This window comes from Lagenorhynchus albirostris, chromosome 9, assembly GCF_949774975.1.
Source record: "Lagenorhynchus albirostris chromosome 9, mLagAlb1.1, whole genome shotgun sequence".
NCBI classification, from domain to species: Eukaryota; Metazoa; Chordata; class Mammalia; order Artiodactyla; family Delphinidae; genus Lagenorhynchus; species Lagenorhynchus albirostris.
In genome coordinates, this window is record NC_083103.1 from 82,468,570 (window position 1) to 82,490,134 (window position 21,565).

General features: G+C 36.7%; 1 protein-coding gene across 4 annotated transcripts in view; it reads left to right on the forward strand.

Moving 5' to 3' along the window:
• The window catches only part of AASDHPPT (aminoadipate-semialdehyde dehydrogenase-phosphopantetheinyl transferase), a 34,272-nt gene extending 21,909 nt beyond the window's left edge, over window positions 1-12,363 (forward strand). For 3 of the 4 annotated variants that reach the window (XM_060160316.1, XM_060160313.1, XM_060160315.1), the window contains exons 5-7: window positions 5,994-6,065; window positions 7,903-8,053; window positions 12,130-12,363. In XM_060160316.1, coding sequence (XP_060016299.1) covers window positions 5,994-6,065; window positions 7,903-8,053; window positions 12,130-12,254 — 348 coding nt within the window. In that variant the 3' untranslated portion in view covers window positions 12,255-12,363. Of the gene's footprint in view, window positions 1-5,993; window positions 6,066-7,902; window positions 9,942-12,129 lie in introns of those variants that run through there. The other variant, XM_060160314.1, reaches the window with a different exon arrangement.
• The last annotated feature ends 9,202 nt before the right edge of the window (window positions 12,364-21,565 follow it).

Sequence of the window (21,565 nt, forward strand, 5' to 3'; positions counted from 1 at the left end):
GAAAAAGATATTCCATGCAAATGGAAATCAAAAGAAAGCTGGAGTAGCAATACTCATATCAGACAAAATAGACTTTAACATAAAGACTAATAGAAGACGCAAAGAAGGACACTACATAATGATCAAGGGATCGATCCAAGAAGAAGATATAACAATTGTAAATATTTATGCACCCAACATAGGAGCACCACAATACCTAAGGCAAATACTAACAGCCATAAAAGGGGAAATTGACAGTAACACATTCATAGTAGGGGATTTTAACACCCCACTTTCACCAATGGACAGATCATCCAAAATGAAAATAAATAAGGAAACCACAAGCTTTAAATGATACATTAAACAAGATGGACTTAATTGATACTTATAGGACATTCCATCCAAAAACAACAGAATACACATTTTTCTCAAGTGCTCATGGAACATTCTCCAGGATAGATTCATATCTTGAGTCACAAATCAAACGTTGGTAAATTTAAGAAAATTGAAATTGTATCAAGTATCTTTTCCGACCACAGTGCTCTGAGACTAGATATAAATTACAGGAAAAGAGCTGTAAAAAATACAAACACATGGAGGCTACACAAAACACTACTTAATAACGAAGTGATCACTGAAATCAAAGAGGAAATAAAAAAAATACCTAGAAACAAATGACAATGGAGACACAACTACCCAAAACCTACGGGATGCAGCAAAAGCATTTCTGAGAGGGAAGTTTATAGCAATACAATCCTACCTTAAGAAACAGGAAACATCTCGAATAAACAACCTAACCTTGCACCTAAAGCAATTAGAGAAAGAAGAACAAAAAAATCCCAATGTTAGCAGAAGGAAAGAAATCACAAAGATCAGATCAGATATAAATGAAAAAGAAATGAAGGAAACGATAGCAAAGATCAATAAAACTAAAAGCTGGTTCTTTGAGAAGATAAACAAAATTGATAAACCATTAGCCAGACTCATCAAGAAAAAAAGGGAGAAGACCCAAATCAATAGAATTAGAAATGAAAAGGAGAAGTAACAACTGACACTGCAGAAATACAAAAGATCATGAAGGATTACCACAAGCAACTCTATGCCAATAAAATGGACAACCTGGAAGAAATGGACATTCTTAGAAATGCACAACCTGCCAACACTGAATCAGGAAGAAATAGAAAATATGAACAGACCAATCACAAGCACTGAAATTGAAACTGTGATTAAAAATCTTCCAACAAACAAAAGCCCAGGACCAGATGGCTTCACAGGCGAATTCTATCAAACATTTAGAGAAGAGCTAACACCTATCCTTCTCAAACTCTTCCAAAATATAACAGAGGGAGGAACACTCCCAAACTCATTCTATGAGGCCACCATCACCCTGATACCTAAACCAGACAAGGATGTCACAAAGAAAGAAAACTACAGGCCAATATCACTGATGATCATAGATGCAAAAATCCTCAACAAAATACCAGCAAACAGATTCCAACAGCACATTAAAAGTATCATACAACATGATCAAGTGCGGTTTATTCCAGGAATGCAAGGATTCTTCAATATATGCAAATCAATCAATGTGATAAACCATATTAACAAACGGAAGGAGAAAAACCATATGGTGATCTCAATAGATGCAGAGAAAGCTTTCGACAAAATTCAGCACCCATTGATGATAAAAACCCTGCAGAAAGTAGGCATAGAGTGAACTTGCCTCAACATAATAAAGGCCATATATGACAAACCCACAGCCAACATGATCCTCAATGGTGAAAAACTGAAAGCATTTCTTCTAAGATCAGGAACAAGACAAGGTTGCCCACTCTCACCACTCTTATTCAACATAGTTTTGGAAACTTTAGCCAGAGCAATCAGAGAAGAAAAGGAAATAAAAGGAATCCAAATTGGAAAAGAAGATGTAAAGCTGTGACTGTTTGCAGATAACATGATCCTATACATAGAGAATCCTAAAGATGCTACCAGAAAACTACTAGAGCTGATCAATGAATTTGGTAAAGTAGCAGGATACAAAATTAATGCACAGAAATCTCTTGCATTCCTATACACTAATGATGAAAAATATGAAAGTGAAATCAAGAAAACACTCCCATTTACCATTGCAACAAAAAGAATAAAATATCTAGGAATAAACCTACCTAAGGAGACGAAAGACCTGTATGCAGAAAATTATAAGACACTGATGAAAGAAGTTAAAGATGATACAAATAGATGGAGAGATATACCATGTTCTTGGATTGGAAGAATCAACATTGTGAAAGTGACTCTACTACCCAAAGCAATCTACAGATTCGATGCAATCCCTATCAAACTACCACTGGCATTTTTCACAGAACTAGAAGCAAAAATTTCACAATTTGTATGGAAACACAAAAGACCCCGAATAGCCAAAGCAATCTTGAGAACGAAAAACGGAGCTGGAGGAATCAGGCTCCCTGACTTCAGACTATACTGAAAGCTACAGTAATCAAGACAGTATGGTACTGGCACAAAAACAAAAATATAGATCAATGGAACAGGATAGAAAGCCCAGAGATAAACCCATATGCATATGGTCACCTTTATTTGATAAAGGAGGCAGGAATATACAGTGGAGAAAGGACAGCCTCTTCAATAAGTGGTGCTGGGAAAACTGGACAGGTACATGTGAAAGTATGAGATTAGAACACTCTCTAACACCATGCACAGAAATAAGCTCAAAATGGATTAAAGACCTAAATGTAAGGTCAGAAACTATCAAACTCTTAGAGGAAAACATAGGCAGAACACTCTGACATAAATCACAGCAAGATCCTTTTTGACCCACCTTCTAGAGAAATGGAAATAAAAATAAACAAATGGGACCTAATGAAACTTCAAAGCTTTTGCACAGCAAAGGAAACCATAAACAAGACCAAAAGACAGCCCTCAGAATGGGAGAAAATATTTGTAAATGAAGCAACCGACAAAGGATTAATCTCCAGAATTTACAAGCAGCTCATACAGCTCAATAACAAAAAAACAAACAACCCAATCCAAAAATGGGCAGAAGACCTAAATAGACATTTCTCCAAAGAAGATATACAGACTGCCAACAAACACATGAAAGAATGCTCAACATCATTAATCATTAGAGAAATGCAGATCAAAACTGCAATGAGATATCATCTCACGGTAGTCAGAATAACTATCATCAAAAAATCTAGAAACAATAAATGCTGGAGAGGGTGTGGAGAAAAGGGAACACTCTTGCACTGCTGGTGGGAATGTGAATTGGTACAGCCACTATGGAGAACAGTATGGAGGTTCCTTAAAAAGCTACAAATAGAACTACCATATGACCCAGCAATCCCACTACTGGGCATATACCCTGAGAAAACCAAAATTCAAAAAGAGTCATGTTCCAAAATGTTCATTGCCGCTCTATTTACAATATCCAGAAGATGGAAACAACTTAAGTGTCCATCATTGGATGAATGGATAAAGAATATGTGGCACATATATACAATGGAATATTACTCAGCCATAAATATAAATGAAATTGAGTTATTTTTTTAGTGAGGTGGATGGACCTAGAGTCTGTCATACAGAGTGAAGTAAGTCAAAAAGAGAAAGACGAATACCATATTCTAACAGATATATATGGAATTTAAGAAAAAAAATGTCATGAAGAACCTAGGGGTAAGACAGGAATAAGGACACAGACCTACTAGAGAATGGACTTGAGGATGTGGGGAGGGGGAAGGGTAAGCTGTGACAAAGTGCGAGAGTATCATGGGCATGTATACACTACGAATCGTAAAATAGATAGCTAGTGGGAAGCAGCCGCATAGCACAGGGAGATCAACTCGGTGCTTTGTGGCCACCTAGAGGGGTGGGATAGGGAGGGTGGGAGGGAGGGAGACGAAAGAGGGAAGAGATTTGGGGACATACGTCTATGTATAACTGATTCACTTTGTTATTAAGCAGAAACTAACACACCATTGTAAAGCAATTATACTCCAATAAAGATGTAAAAAAAAAGATATATTAACATTTATGAGATTTTCTTTAGTACTTTACCATTGGGAAAACATTGTAAAAATTGAATGATTTAAGTTATACCTTAAACTGTTATTTTACTTTGTTTATAAGGTGAAAATACATACTAAGAAAATGACATAAAATTTGACTAAAGCAGGTTAATCTTTGTAATCTAATGCTAAACTATCTCCTGAAAAAGTAAAATATTCTTGCTCCCTTTGGGTTTGTTGGAGATTTTAAGGAAATTTTGTTATTCACAATAGTTTTATGGATAAAAAAACTATAAGCTTAGGAAACTTTTGAAAATTTATAAACTCTTAAAATTAAGTCAAGTTCAGTAGCATTGAATGTACTAGCTTAACTAGCTAGCTAGCTTGCTGGGTTCATTTCTTTTTTCAACTAATATTTATTATAGATGTACTAGGCAGAAAGGATTTAGGGAAAGGTGATCACCTCATAGAACTTTTATTCTAGTGAGACATCGAATATTAATGTTTGATAAACTGGAGTCATTGTAAAATAACTTCCCTAGTTTTGCTGTTTTCAAATTTCATATTTATGTGATGTTGATGAGGTCCGAGTAGATATGGTGAATATTTTGAAATCAGTCTCATTGAATTTTAGCTTATAATGAGGTAAGTAAACAAATTGAGCATTTAAGTGGCATTTTAGTGGACAGGCTGGATGAAAACTAGTTATTGCCCACGGTTACCTCTTAATATTCCGCCTTACAGACACTACAAAAACTGCTGATCTAAGTTGTTTTCCAAAAATAATTATAGCCAAAACATCTCTGTATGTTAGTGTTTATATTATTGATACATTCAGTGTAAAGAATGGGAGAACCATGTTCAAAAAGAATAGTTTTGTTTACGGTAACAAACTTTGACCTATTAAATGTTTTCTCATACTTAGCTAGTTATTTTTTCTTCTCTTGAAGTGTTTTCCTAAATTTATCTCTTTTGAATTTCTTTTATTTATTTATTTATTTATTGCTAATTTGGATATCTTAACATATGAAGATATGAGGAAGAGGATGAAGGATGAAAAGTCCCTAAGTAATACTATTTCTGATTGTAGTTTCCTATTTCAACTCATGTCTTATGGAAGACTGCCTTAGTAAAGTGGCTTTTTGGTGAAATTTTGTTTAGTTTTTAACAGTTGTTCATACTTTTCTCTGGTAACTGCCTCAATGTCTATTATATTTTAAAGCCCCCTCCCCCTTTGTCTCATACATAGGGGAAAATAGGAAATTACATATTTTTTAAGTCTTACCTATGAATTTCCACCATGATTTTCCATCGGCTGTAGTATGTAGTTAACTAAATGCTTATAAACCAGTGCTGCAATCTAATTTTTTTAAATGTACACTTTAAGCATATACAAAACTAACATCACCAGTGAGGGCAGATGGCTATCTAGATGTGCCTCTAGATAGGATACTTTATCTATGTAGTATTCTTACTAAGAATGTATAATATAAGTGTAATCATTAAGAACCATCAGACTGAAAATAGCCAACGTTTATTAGTAAAAAGTGGGGGATGGGGCTTGTATTTTAAAATACTAACATCATAAAAGACAAAAGAAAAGCTAGGAAGACAGTGACAACTGAATGTAATACTTGACCCTAGACTGCCTCCTGTACTGGAGGTGGGGAAATGATATAAAAGGACATTACTGGATTAATTCACAAAAGTTGGAGTACAGATAGTAGATTTAAGTATTATTTTAATGTTAAATTTACCAAAGTTATTAACTACAGTGGTTATGTGAGAGAATGTCCCTATTAGGAAATATATATTGAAATATTACAGAGTAAAGGGCCAAAATATATGTGACTATTCCTTCAAGTCAGGGGGAGTGGAGATATATATGTATGTATGTGTGTATATGGTTGGGGGGAGTGAAATTTTTTAAATGTAAATAGAAATATATCTATGTTTCTATATTTAGTATTCTCTATTTACTTATGTTTTATTTTTCAGGAAAGCAAAATAGATGAGCACCATTTTGTTGCAGTAGCTCTTAGGAAACCCAATGGATCTAGACATCAGGATGTAAGATTTTAAGATTTCTCTGATTTTTTTCTAAAAAGCATGTATTAAAGTTGAATTTGTTATTTATTGATGGAAATAATCATTTGGTTTATATCAGGTTAGAGGTTTGGGCATTTTTTTTTTTTAATTATAGACTTTAGAAGTGTTCATTATCTAATCCTTAAGATCATCTGGGATTTCACAGAAATGTTTTAAAAGTATGTTACTTGCTTCTTCACATTCAAATACACTTAAATATGACAAAAAATTTTGGTGGTACTGTCCTAGTATTCATATATTCAGTAGATATTCAAGATAATCACTGTCTTGGTCATCTTAACAGTGGTTTATTTCCTGGTGAATTGGGGCTGTCTTTGAATATTAAGGGTACCAAGTTGAGGGATAGTGAGTAATGGAATTATCTGTCAAATTGAACTCCTTCCCCTTTTTATAATACTCTCCTAAATTATTTCCAAAGTGTCAAAAATGTGAGAGATCTTGTGATATATTCTAGCATAACATCAATTCTTCCAATCAAAATCGATTTTTACTTTCTTCTGCTATTTAATTGGTAAGTTGAGAAATTTTTTAAAAAAGAGACCTTAGGGTCTTGACTCTCAGCCTACATATAGTTGTGATTCTGTGGAAGTATTTATTTAAGGAATACTGATAATGTCACAATAATTGAAACTATATGCTTATTACTATTTTTAGGGAATCTGCATGAGAGAATGTAGTGTGATCAATATGTATGCATCATTACTTTTAGAAAAAAAGCTCAGTCTACAGATCATGCCTTTGACAGATTAAAAAGATTAAAATTCTTCATAGATTATTTTCTTTTAAAAGAATGACATGTTAAAATTGACCCCTGTAATCTGAAGATGTTCCAACCCAGGTTACCTGTCCTTGTGTGCTGGTCTCAGCATTACCCTTTCTGCTAATACCTTATGATTCCATAGAGCTTTATATTTTTTGTAATGTCTGCACATGGCAGTACTTTCTTTTTATTTCCCTGGAGACAGCCTATTTAGGCAGCACTGGCATAGTGAGAAAAGGGTGAGGGTACTATTCAGAAGACCTGGCTGAGTTTCAGGCTCAGGTCTACCATTTAACCTGTGTTGTAAGCTTGTATAAATTGATTGATCTTACTGAGCCTCAATTTCCCCATCTATAGAGTTGAGGTAACAACCATACCAGCATAGTTATGAGAATTACATCATATAAAATAGATATTAACCTTGTAAAAGCACTGTAGAAGACCCAAGTACTATCTTTAGTAGAATGTATAGAATGTTAAAGACAGTCCACACTGGGCTGAGTTGTGAACAAGGGCTTTATCACGGAGTATAAGATATAGTTTAAATTTAGTGTTGAATGAGTCATTTCCTAATGAAGTGTTGCATCTCTGTGTGGTTATGGGTATTTTATCAGACGCACCCTCTAGAGTATTTCTCAAAAGTTTGCCTGGTGGTCCCTCTCTATCAGAATAACCCACCTGCTTGTTAAAGTTATATATTTTGGGATCCTTTTTGACTCATCTACTGAATCAGAATTTTTGGATGTGTGGCTCAGTAAATCTACATTTTAAACAAATACCACAGGTTATTTTTATCTACAAAAAGTTTGAGAATCAGGTTATTTCATATTTTTCTTGATTTGTTATATTGGCAACACTAATATAAGGAGTAGAAGCAATTATCTAGAAATGCTACTGTGTTGTAATTTAATGTTATTGAAGTATAATTTAATATTGCTGAAATGTGATTACTGATTTCTTATTTTCCTAATTACAAAATTGACCATAAGATTAATATGCAGTATAACATTGAGGTAATCTAATTTTTTACCCTTTTAGGTTTCATTTCAAGGTGATTCTAAACCAACCCAGAGGCAGTTTACTATTCTCACCTTTAATGATTTAATATCATCTGCTGTTCCTATGACCCCTGAAGATCCTTCATTTTGGGACTGTTTTTGCTTCACAGAAGAAATTTCAATACGAAATGGTACAAAGTCATGATATGATTTTCTAAGTAAAAAGGGAAATGAAAACTGTAATCTTCTGTATTCACTAAAAAATAAATGCCTGAGAGTATCAAATTTTATTTCACAAAACAGTTTAAAAAAGAAGAAACAACTTTTCCTATTAAAAAGGCAGACTCCCAGTTCAGGATAGCTCACTAGAATGCATGTTTACCTCTTCTTCCTCCCCAAAATCGCATTGGATTTACTGAAGAAATAGAAACTGGTGGGAGAATCTTAAAGTGATATATGTTCATTTTAGAAAGCAACAGAAAATGTGAATTCACAAGAAGGGAACATTCGAATTCCTATCTTTCAGAGATAACTATTTCAGAGGTAACTATCCCTAAAACCTGGAGTATCTTCCCAGACCTTTTTCTTGGCAAACGATTCCATATTAACATAGTTACTCTTTTTTTAAATGGGAACATACTATTTTTAATTTTTTTTTCTCTGAACTGTACATCTACTGTTCATAAATATACTGCTGTAGCGTAACTTTTAGTGACTCTAAAGTATTGTGTTGTACGGTTTCTATCAGGATGCTATTGACCAGAGGTAATAATGTTCAAATATAATCGACTTAAATAACCAAGGACATTTATTGTCTCACATAAACAGTTCAGAGGTGTCATTAAGGACGCTTTTTTTTGCCTAGCCTCGGCTTATTGGTTTTGCCTTAGGCTTGTTTCCCTCGTGGTTGTAAGAGCTGCTGCTGTAACTTCCAGCTTCACATCTTCGTAAAAATTGTATCTAAAAGGCAGGAAAGGCTGTTTTTCCTCTCACATCTCAGTTTTGTCAGTGAGGAAGATTTTTTTCCTCTTTAAGAGCCCCCAGAAAATTTCCACAAAGTTTCTGTTGACTCAGATCAGGTCACTGAGAAAGTTGACCTCTGACACTTTTGGGTTGGGTAAGGAAGAAGCTAAGGCAAAGTCTGGGGGAATGACATCTAGGGGAAGCCCAGTGTCTGCCATAATGGAGGTGTGCCACAATTTACTCATTCTTTCTTCTGTGTTAGACATTTTGAATGTCTGCAGTTTTTACTATAAGCAGTGATTTGTTGAATATCCTTGTAACCACATTTTGAGGTACATGTTTAATTATGTCCTTAAGAAAGTAAATTTCTAGAAATGGAATGATTGGTTCAAAGGAATTAAACATTTTTAGAGCTTCTATAAGTATTGCCAAATCGTTCTCTAAAAAGGCTGTACAACTTATACTTCTAGTTATTGTTATATGTGTGACCACTCTCTCACCCCCCACCTACATACTCTCTGGTCATCTGTAGATAGGATCTTTTTTTAAAAAATTAATCTATGCCAAAATAGGTGAAAAATGGTACCTTATTTTTTAAATTTGTGTTTCTTTCATTACAAATGAGGTTGGTATGTCAGTGTTGTTATTTGCTGTTCGTATTCTTTTTTTATAAACTTCCTGTTCATTATCTTAGCCTGTTTCTATTTTGGTAAATAAGACTTAATTTAAAGTGGAAACATTATATATAAGATGCCAAGACCATCATATTGATGACAGAATCTATTTTGTGGTTGTAGTGCATGTCTTGGGGAGTTAAAGTCTTATAATTGTTGAATGTCAAGAAGTGAAATAGTTTCATTGGTTAAAAGTTGTGTGTAAATTGTATAAAATTAGATACTTTGCTTAAGTAAAAAAAAAAATTTGGAATGTTTTATAATTTTTTATTTCATTAAGCATGCCCATATATTCCAAGCATAGTAAATAACATGTTTTAAAAAGATCAAATAGCATTTATAGTAGAGGAAGCATTGTTATCCCTAGCATGAGTGTAATGGTGATGTGAAAAATTGTCATCTTTCTTGTCATTATAATAATAAAATAATTAACATTATTGAATTTTTATGAGTCAGGTACCATGCTAGATTTCTGGGGGTGTGGGGGTGGGGGGTTCTGTTATTTCTTAAAGTTTCACATAGAGTCAAATGGATTCACATAGTTTAGAATCAAATAGATCTATAAAAAATTCTTTCTCTAAATGAAAAATACCACTTCCTCTCCTATTTCCTGTCTCCAGAGCAAGCTGTTTCACTGGTTTTATTTTGTTGTTATTTATTACCATATCTTCAGGTAACATGCTTATATTGCTTTTACTTGTTTTCAGTTTGAGGTATTTCTTTAATTCCTGATATAAAGCTTTGTTCTTCTGCTTCCCAACCATTGCACTTACCCTTCCTGCTCCCCTTTTCCCAGCATATGTAATTCAGTGTTTACATTATTGACTGTGATTAAGAATGTTTACATCATTAAGATTACTGTAACACTGTACAGCTAAGTGATGTGTTATTCTTACCCTGTACTGCATTTTTATTTCCTTGACTTAATAATTTATTTTGTTTACATAGGTTTCTATATACTTATTGCTAATTAAATCCAAAACTCTATGTTCAGACATACCAGTTGTTTTATCAGTTTCATCCATCTTGAAGAAATTGCTTCTGGAGCAATAATCTGTTTTGTCCAGTCTGGACTTTTTACCTTCTGTGACTGGTGCACAGCTGTCATCTTGGAATCTCTTTTCACCATCATCCTAGGAATTGCTTGTGTCTCCCCTATATTGGATTCCCTGATTTCCCATTTCCTATATCTCATGTCTGTCTTAGATTTACTCCTTCATTTGTGTGGATCATATCCTCAAGTAGCTTCCTGAGAACAAATGGGGCACAGGAGATACATTTTTTTGCAGAGTGGTATAGGAGATCTAACTACAGATGGCATTCACCATATCAACACTACCCTTTGCTGCCGTCCACACTCGCACTATTCCTGAGCTCATTTTGGACAGTTTTAGTTTCTTTGTACAGTAAACATAATTCAGCTCTGGCAAAAAAAATGGTTTCTGTTAATAGTTTCCTGCATAGGAACTCTGATGGATCTATGTGTGTACGTATGCACATACACATATTCACATACCCCTTGCTATTCAAACTCAGGAACTGAATAGATTTGGATATATTTTTCAATTAAAGTATTCACCATCCTTACTACTAAGTATCTGAACCTCAGAAACTAATTAGATTTGGGTAACTAAATAGCCTCGCTGGCTGAAGGACTGCCAACTGAACTTGAACAACTAAACAGATTTATACATACATGTATATACATACATCTTTGATCAAAACTATGCCTGAAAACAGTTCCATCTCCTAGTACTAGATCATATTAAAAGGGATGTGAAGAGAGCTAATAATTATTTCATTTTATGGGGAAAATATGCCATCAGTGTTTGTGAATTTGGGATTGGCAGAAGTCTTTGGACATATCTCCAATTAATATTCTTTGTCTGAGAGTGTTTATAGTAGAATACCTGTCTTCCTTTGTAAGTGCTTCACATGTATCAAGCTCTTCAATCCTTATAACCTTATAGGGTAAGTCCTATTATCCTCAGTATACTGGTGGGAAAAATAAGGTACTGAGATGTTAAGCAACTTACTAAATAAAGATCATACCACCATTATACAGTGGACTCCATATTTGAACCAGATAGCCTAGATCCAGAGTCTGAACTGTGCTCTACTAAATTCAGTGATTTGCTGTAAATGAATGTAAGCATTCCTGGGGCAGGAATGCTTGGGCCTGGGAGCCTTTATTTGTAGTTTTTGCTGATTTCATGAAATAATGCCAGGTGTGTCACCAACAACTAGTTTAACACTATTTTGCCATATCTGCGTCAAATTTTTTATCCCAAAGATACTGCTAAATAGCTCTCACCCCTGAAACCAAGCAGGACTCTGTGGGGCTCTTGGGCATGGAAGCCTTTCTGTGTTCCCTCTTTCTTGTTTGTAGGGAATAGGCAATAGGCTTGTCTCCATGACCTTCCCTGAGTTGCAAAGGGCAGATTGAAACAGCTGCTAATCAGGTGAGGGAGGGGATGCAGAGACAAGGGAGGAGCAGTCAAACCAATAGTGCAGGGTCCTAGTTCTGCCTCAAGGGATACACATAACAATATCTTTGAGCTCTTCTGCAGAACTAAAACCCCCAACAAATGGAAGTTATTAACTACTTGATGAAGCATTCTTTATTCCAGAGAGAAGGTCACAGTTGGATAACATCCAGGACCACAAGAAGCTCATCAGGAGAACACCTGAGGCCATATTAAAGGAATGCAGGCCCTGTACACACCCTGATCTTTATCAGCAACCTCACCCTTGAACCATTGTTGTAAAACTCACCAAATCCTTCCAGGTTGGGACACAGTTTTGAGGGCATTAGCCCACTGTGTCCCCCTTTGCCCGGCAAAGCAATAAAGTTCTTTTCTACTTCACACAAAACTCTGTCTCCAAGATTCAATTCAGCGCCAGTGCACAGAGGCTAAGTTTCGGCATCACCCCCAGTCCTATTCCTTTTTCCCTCTCCAGAGGTAACTTGTATCACTTGTAGTTTTATGCACTTAACTACTTGTGTATGCATCCATAGTCTGTGCATAGTGTTATGTACTTATATCCTGTATTTTCCTATTAGAATGGAAACATCAGGATTGGATGTCTTAAAAGTGACAACAGTGTAAGAATAATCAGATCACTTAAGCAGAAATTTAAAGGACATTATACATACCCTTAGGGGTTAGCTGTCACCCTTAGGAGTTACAATAGGACACCTGGAGGCATTCATTTTAATCTAAATTTTCAGAAAGAATATGATGAAAGCAATACAGATAATAGTAAAATAGAATGCAAACTTGCCCAAGTTTTAAGACAAGTTGCAGGGGACTGCAAAGGAATTTTCCTGCCTAGGAATATGCAGTCACTGTTCTTTTAGGATCATTCTTCAGTGGAAAAGTTAGAAAGGAACCAACATTAGGGAACCAACATTAGGGGGATGAAAAGTGCAATTTGTTGAATACTTAATCAGAAGTAGAGCCTAACGCTTGGCATAGTGCACACCTTTGCAGGTCACCTCTGAGAAAGCACCCATGTGCTAGGTGTAAGGCCACTCTTCTACTGGCCTAGACCTTAAGCAGTAGGCTAGTAGAAGCCCAGAAGTTTGGTGGTCCTAACAGTACCATGTTATTTCTGTTGATACTTAGCACTCTTTCTGTGCTCTTCCTAGTACTGCCTTAGCAGGAAGCCTGCTAAACTGGCTCTCCCCCCTCTAAATCTACTCTACCCTTCACCCTGCTCAGTACCCTGGGAAGTTGACTTCTATGCACAATATTAACCAGAATCCCTTTTCCTTGGTTGAGTGTTGCAAATGGGAGAAACCATTAGGAGAAGACTGGGTGGGAAGGGAAAGAGGTCAGGGAGTGTATTTTCTTGCCTTCCTCCCATGCAGTGGTTTGGAAATAGCTGTATTCCTCTACATCACAGCTCCTGACATAGCCCAGAAGTAGATCTCATAGGTTCAGCAACCAGTTTTCCTTGCCTTTTCTTCTTTTGAGTAGAAACATCTTGCTCTTGCTTAGCCCAGGCTGCTTCACCATCTCTTGTAATTTCCTTTATCCTTGCCTACACTCTTTGCTCACTCAATTTGGGTGTGCCATCTGTTTCCTGCTGCAGACCTGTATAATATAGTAATTTGTACCATGAGTAGCTCCTAGAAACACAGCCTCAAAGTAGGATTCTGGAATTGCATGCATTTGGTGGATATACAAATACCTTCCTTGTCAGGGGAAATGGATACTTGTGGCAAGAGGTGATTTCACATTTACTCACATTATCACTAGTGGTGGTGTGAGGTGTTCGAAGACAGTGAGGAAAATCAAGTGGATGTGGCATTTTGTCACTATGGCCATGATGGGGATTACAGAGGCTGTTGTGAGGGCTAGTAGTTCTGTTTTGTTTCTTTTGTTTCTTTTTTGATTTTTGGCCACACGACACAGCATGTGGGATCTTAGTTCCCCAACCAGGGATCGAACCCATGCCCCCAGAGTGCCAAGGAAGTCACGGGCTAGTCATTTTGGATGTCCAGGATGTACACACAGGAAAAAGGATAAATTGAAAGCAAGCGTGAAACATCAGAAAACTTATTATGGCAGCTTTAGGGGAATATCTTGTCTTTTGTAGCTGACAGAAGCAACCCCTTCTGTCTGAGGGAAACAGTCTTACCCCAACTGCCATACACCCAAGAAAAAAAGCTTTCAGTGACTTCACCTAAGAAAATTCTTTCATAAGGGGATATCAGGATCCACACCTACTATCCATCTTTACACTCCGGAAAATAATCAATTAGATGCCAGCATATCCCAGACGAGTACAAGATTAGGCCCAAGAGAAGGCACCTGTACAGGATATTATCACATTGCACTGGTAGGAGTCTGGGGAACAAGTATGGGAGTAGATTCTAAGGGTATTAAACCAAAAAGGATGACATAAGATAGGCCAGGCATATTGATATTGGTGTATTCACACAGGAAACGTGATTTAACGTATTGGCTTGAGAATCTGGAAATGATGGTAACATTGACACAATAGCTGCCTACAGTCAACTAGTTGGAAATGTCAGAACTTTCCCAGAGTACTATGAAGGGAAGAGTCCAGAGTCTTAGGGAGAGGGGAATGTGGATCTATTCTGTGTGAACTTGCTCATTACCACAAACATGGTTGCTTCCAAGAATGGAAATGTATTCTCTCACAGTTCTGGAGGCTAGAAGTCTAAAATTAGTTTCACTGGGCTGAGATTAAGGTGTCAGCAGGGCCATACTCCCTCTGGAGGCTCTAGAGCTCCAGGGGAGAATCTATTCCTTGCCTGTTAGCTTCTGGTGGCTGCCAACATCCCTAGGTTTGTGTTCATGTCACTCAATTCTTTGTCTCCATGAACATATGGCCTCCTCTTCAGCATGTGTCAAATCTCCCTCTGTCTCTCTCTTTTAAGGATGGTTGTGATTGAATTTAGGGCCACTCAGATAATCCAGGATTCAAGTTTCCTAACCAAATCACATTTATTTCCCATATAAATAATATTTGCAGGTTCCTGGGATTAGGACTTGACATTTTTGGGGACCATTATCCAGTCTACTATTATGTAGTAAATTGTTAAATTACGGTAGATCTATACCATGGGATACTAACTCAGCAATAAAAGGGAATGAACTATTGAAACACTTTACAACCTGGATGAGTGGCCAAAGAATTATGCTGAGTGGAAAAAATAGCCAATTATGAAAGCATACATAGTGTATGATTCTATTTATACAACATTCTTTAAATGACAAAATTATAGAAATGGAGAGCTGATTAGTGACTGCCAGGGTTTAAAGAGGTGGTGGGGGCAGGAAGGAGGTAGGTATGGCTGTAGTAGGACATGAGGGATCCTTGTTGAGATGTTAATGTTATGTATTTTGATTGTCAATATCAAAATGCTGATTGTAATATTGTTCTACAGTTTTACGTGCAAAGAGTACACAGGATATCTCTAGTATTTTACAGCTACATGTAAATTTACAATTATGTCAAAATAAAATGCTTAATTTAAAAAGTGCTACTCAACAAGAAAAAAAACAACCCAATCAAAACATGGGCAGAAAACCTAAAAAAAAGGGTACAGGGGCTTCCCTGGTGGTGCAGTGGTTAAGAATCGGCCTGCCAAAATGCAGGGGACACGGATTCGAGCCCTGGTCCAGGAAGATCCCACATGCCCCGGAGCAACTAAGCCCGTGCACCACAGCTACTGAGCCTGTGCTCTAGAGCCCACGAGCCACAACTACTGAGCCCATGCACCTAGAGTCCATGCTCCACAGCAAGAGAAACCACCGCAATGAGAAGCCCACGCACTGCGATGAAGACCCAACGCAGCCAAAAATAAAATTAATTAATTTTTTAAAAAATTTGTAAAAGGGTACCAATGAACTTAATAACTTTTGTTATTTACAAAACAGAAATAGAGTCACAGATGTCGAAAACAATCTTATGGTTACCAGGGGTGGGGGGTAGCGGGGAGGGATAAATTGGGAGATTGGGATTGACATATACACTACTATATAAAAAATAGATTAATAAGGACCTATTGTATAGCACAGGGAACTTTACTCAACACTCTGTAATGTCCTATATGGGAAAAGAATCTTAAAAAGGGTGGATATATGTATATGTATAACTGATTCACTTCACTGACAGCAGAAAGTAACATAACATGTAAATCAACTATACTCCAATAAATTTAAAAAAAAAAAAACTTTGGGAAAGCAAAATAAATAAATAAGAGGGGAGGGGAAGGCAGCCATGTCAATGGCAAAGAGAGAGGCAGTAGTTACTAAAAAACCTAGCCTAGGATCCCTGGCAGCAATGAAAAAGAAAGATTTTTGGTACTTTGAGATAAAGCTCTCTCATCTAGCATTTATATAGAGAACACTGAATGCTAACAGCACTTTCTATGTTTTAACTCATTTAGGAGTACTCTGTAAATTATAAAACACTATAAGAAGATAAAATGATAATAAACTATTCTGTATATATTCTAGACATGCAAATAAATCTACAATCCTCCCACCAAAAAATAACCATGTATAATTTCTGCATAATCATCAGCTGTATATAGAGTATATAGAGTTTGAGCTTCCTCTCTTACCCTGATATTTCTAGTCTCTCATTAAAAGTGTCAAGTGTCATTAAGCCAATAAACTCAAACTTTATAGCTAGTTAATTTATACTTGCTCTTCCATTTCAGGTCATTTAATCATTAGTCAAATATTTGGGTGAAGTTTTGTATTTGATAATATTTTAGGGAGCACTGCCACCTGCCAAAGAGTTGCTAATCATGCCCATGATGTCTTTGGATTATCAAATAAATACTTTATTCAATAAGAGTTTTGTCTATTACTCTTACCACCATAAAACCAGAACTGTACTTAACTTCTCAAATCCTTTCCTCCTCAGCCATGGAAGGTACTCAAGGCTCAGCCCAAGGCGCGTGCTCAGAGTTATCTTCTTTGCACAGGACTTAATCTGAGAGCCATCACTTGGACTTCTCAGGCTTATTTTTATATCCTCCTGTTTTGCATTTTATATAAGAATTTCATTTTGAAGCTACATTTTGTTAAGTAGTTTAAGCTATGCTTGGCATTATGAGCAAAGAATCCAGCATAGGAGAAATGCCTTTTGAATTGTTTCTCATAGAATTTCTGTATATGGAGACAATGAACACTAGACAAAGAAAACACTCTCAAACTCATTTTACTAGCTTTTAAAACAATGTTGTATAAAAATAAACCAAAGAAATGAGTATAATACAAATCAGATGAAACATCAATACACTTGGTTGTATCTAATTTTACAGGATCTTAATAGTTTATATTGGGTTTTTCAATGCTCAAGACAAAATAAATAAATAAAAAGTCCTGCAGTTTGAGCACTAATGTATAACCAGTGCTTTTCTACATTCTTTGCTGTTATGAGTAGAGAATGCATAAAGCTGAGCTGGATTCATTGTTTGGATTAAAATTAATCTTTGGGCAGCCAGATGGTTTTTATTTTCACACATTTTATTTAAATTTTTCTCATCTCTGAAGTCAGTCTCAAGATTTGTGAGTTTTGTAAATACTTATAAAGGTTTCTGTTTGTTTGTTTTAATTGAGCCACAGAGGTGCCCTATGGGACATTCAATCCCAGGTTTGGGGAAAACAGTAAACAGGTAACTTGGTCATTTCCATATAACCTGACAAAGAGAGGGTTGCTTTATCAATGAATAAATTCATCTTCTTTTTTAGACATCAGCTATTTTTTTAGTTCACCGATCTGTGTATGACAAGTCCATCAGAAGGATTAAGCATCTGGTTTAACTTTTCCATTAAACGTCCCTTTTTGACTTTTAGTAGATTTAGGCAAAGCTTGCGGGAAGACTTTTAAGTAACAATACTGCTCTTAAAGAGTTAAGAATTACCATCAAAGTAATTTACTGCTTAAAATCCTTCCAATGGCTTCCAATAATCTATAGAATAAAATTCAAATCCATTAGCCTGTTACATTATTGATGACCACCACCCTCCCTACCACTCACATCTAATTGTAGCCCTCCTTGCAGCCAACTTGTGAACCTTAGAAGCTAATTATTATTCCACCTAATTCACCCCTACCCAACACTGACAGTCAATGTTCCAAGCTGTTTTCTATCTCTCTACATTTGCTGCTACTTCACACTGCCTTCCCCACCTATTAGCTGAACAAATAATTCTTTTAAGAATCAGACCAATTGGACAATCTAGAAAAAATGAATAAATTCCTGGAAAAATACAACCTATCAATCATGAAGAAATAGAAAATATGAACAAAACAGTGAGTAAGGAAATTGAAGTGGTAGTCAAAAACTTCCCAAAAAAGAAAATCCTGGGACCGATGTCTTCACTGGTAAATTCTACCAAACATTTAAAGAAGAACTAATACCAATTCTTCCAAAAAAAGTTGAAGAGAAGAAAACACTCTCAAACTCATTTTACAAGGCCAGGATTACTCTCATACCAAAGCCAGACAAGGTCACTACAAGAAAAGAAAATTACAGGCCAAATGTCCTTGATGAACATAGAGGCAAAAATTCTGATTAAAATACTAGCAAACTGAATTGAACAGCACATTAGAAGAAACACACACCATGATCAAGTGGAGATTTATCCCTAGGATGCAAGGATGTATTAACATACACAAATCAAGGGGAAGAGGAGGGGAAAAATAAGTGAAGAGAATTAAGAGGAACAAACTACCAGTTATAAAATAAATAACAGGGATGTAATGTATAGCACAGGGAATATAGTCAGTATTTTGTAAAAACTTTGTAATCTATAAAAATAGAGTCCCTATGTTATACACCTGAAACAAATACAATATTGTAAGTCAACTATTCTTTAATTTAAAAAAAAAATCTGAACCTCAACCCCTTTGCCTCAAGTTAGGACAACATTGAAAGATGATCCTAGCTCCAGAGCTCCCGCCTAAGGTCATCTGAGGCCTTTATGGAAACCACATCACAGTTCAACTCCTCCCTCTGCCCAGTTCCCACTTCCTGGACTTTCCTATATGTGTTGATTTTGACACTCCTCAATAAACTTTCTGCATGAAAAAAAAAAACCAAGAAAAACAAAAAATTACACAAATCAATAAATGAAATAAACCATGTTAACAAAATGAAGGATAAAATATCACATGGTCATCTTAATAGATGCAAAAAAATTTTAACAAAATTCAACATCTTTAAATGAAAAAAATCCCTCAGCAAATTGGATATAGAAGGAATGTAACTCATAATAAAGGCCCTATGACAAGCCCACAGCTAACATCATACTCTATAGTAAAAGCTAAAAGCTTTTGCTGTAAGATCAGTGGCAAAACACCATTTCTATTCAACATAGTACTGGATGTCCTGCCAGAGCAATCAGGCAAGAAAAAGAAATAAAAGGCTTCCAAATCAGAAGGGAAGAAGTGAAAGTATCTGTTTGCAGATGACATGATATTTTATATTGGAAACCTAGAAGATTCCCACCTAAACACTGATAGAACTAATCAATGACTTCAGTAAAGTTGCAGGATACAAAATCAAAATACACAAATAAGCTGCATTTCTATATGCTAACAATGAACTACCAAAAAAAGAAATAAAGAAATCAATCCCACTCACAATAGCATTAAAAACAAGAAAATACTTAGGAATAAGTTTTGTTGGTCTGTAAACTGGCCCCCATACACTGAGGGTAAAGGGAAGACCAAAGAAAGAGGCAGACTAGATTGGTGGATGGCAGGTTTAATAAACAAGGGAACTTTCATTAAAGGCTTGTCTTGGATGGCCACAAGATGAGATTTCTGCACCCACACTCCAGAATCTTAAAAGTTTATATAGAGGCATTTACTGGGTTCAGTCACATAAACCATCCAGATGGTCTCTACAACAACTTTATTCTGTCAAGTTTACATCCTTGAAACAGCTCCTAGTGTGGGTGGGTGGAATGTATACTCCAAGGACAGGGGAGGGGCTCAGGATCTTCTGATTGTCTGGGTCCAGCTCACAGGTCAACCAACTGTTGCATCTTCTCTATGACCTCCTCCCACATTCTACACTCATGATTGGCTCTTAGAGTCTTACATGCCCCCCCCTTTTCCACAATGTGCCCTGAGTGGTCAGCAAAGGGTTTTACTAGCATGGAGGTGGCTCATTTTATAGCTATCTGGCTGCTCTGGAAGCAAATACCACAGCAACAACATAGGCACATGCAAGAGAAAATGCAGGTTAAGATAATGATTCCCAAAATAAGTAATTTTTTTTCCACCAAGAGCCCACGACCCAAACCAATGATTTATTAAGGCCAACAGAATCACTCAGGGCTTCCCTGGTGGCTCAGTGGTTAAGAATCCGCCTGCCAATGAAGGGGACACGAGTAAAAGCCCTCGTCCGGGAAGATCCCACATGCCGTGGAGCAGCTAAGCCCATGCGCCACAATTACTGAGCCTGTGCTCTAGAGCCCATGAGCAACAACAACTGAGCCTGCGTGCCACAACTACTGAAGCCCGTGCACCTAGAGCCCGGGATCTACAACAAGAGAAGCCACTACAATGAGAAGCCCACGCACTGCAACGAAGACCCAACACAGCCAAAAATAAATTAAAAAAAAAAAAAGAATCACTCAGAACTTTCTCTTGTTTCCTCATGTGATTTAATAAAGATGATACATTAGCAGATCATCAGGTATGAACACAAAACATTCTGTTTGGATAATAGCACAAGTACCCCCTTGCAAGGCAGTAATAATATCCAAAGCCATCCTATTTTGAAGCACAGGTTTTCTCATTAGAGGCTTTTTAGCGTTCAGTAAAGACAGGCTTTATTGACTATCATTTAAAGTTTGCTAGGTGAATTTAGTAAGGGCTTCTGTGTGTGCCATAACCTCCTCCAAGGCAATTGAGGGAAAAAAGATAGCAGCCAAATTATCATCTGTTCTCTCAGTGGAGAACAGAATGTACCCACCTGGCCTTGAGGAGAGAGAAGTTGTCAGCTTAAGGAACTTGACCTGGTTGTGCATACTACACACGTTGACCAGGGCTGGGGGTGGGCAGAACTGTCAGGTGTGAGGAGATGAATGGGGGCAGGACACTCCAGACCAGAACCCCCGCCTTCTCTCCTCTTTCAGTGAGGCATGTTCCATTCCAGTATAGTGTGTTTCAATAGATCTGGCTTGCAGCAGGACAATGGGATCCCAGTGGTGACTGAGTAGTTTCCCCTCGCACAAGGGTTTGAAGTAACTCACTCATCCCAGTGGGATGCCCCACTGTAAACTGCAGTAGATAATGCCTTTCCCAGGCATGATAGGACTCGGTGTCCTCAGTGGAATAGCACATTGATCCACGGCGAGAGTAGGGGCAATGGCCATCATCCAAGAATTCCATACCTTTACAATGTTGGGTATCTCATCAGGGGACCCCAGTCTGGAAAACAGGGCAACAGGCCCTATTTTTTGATCTTTCAAATGTATTAAAGCCTATGAAAGTACTTTGACCTACCAGCTAGGGTGGTTTTATCTGTTCATAATTTTATCTGTCACTTTAATACTC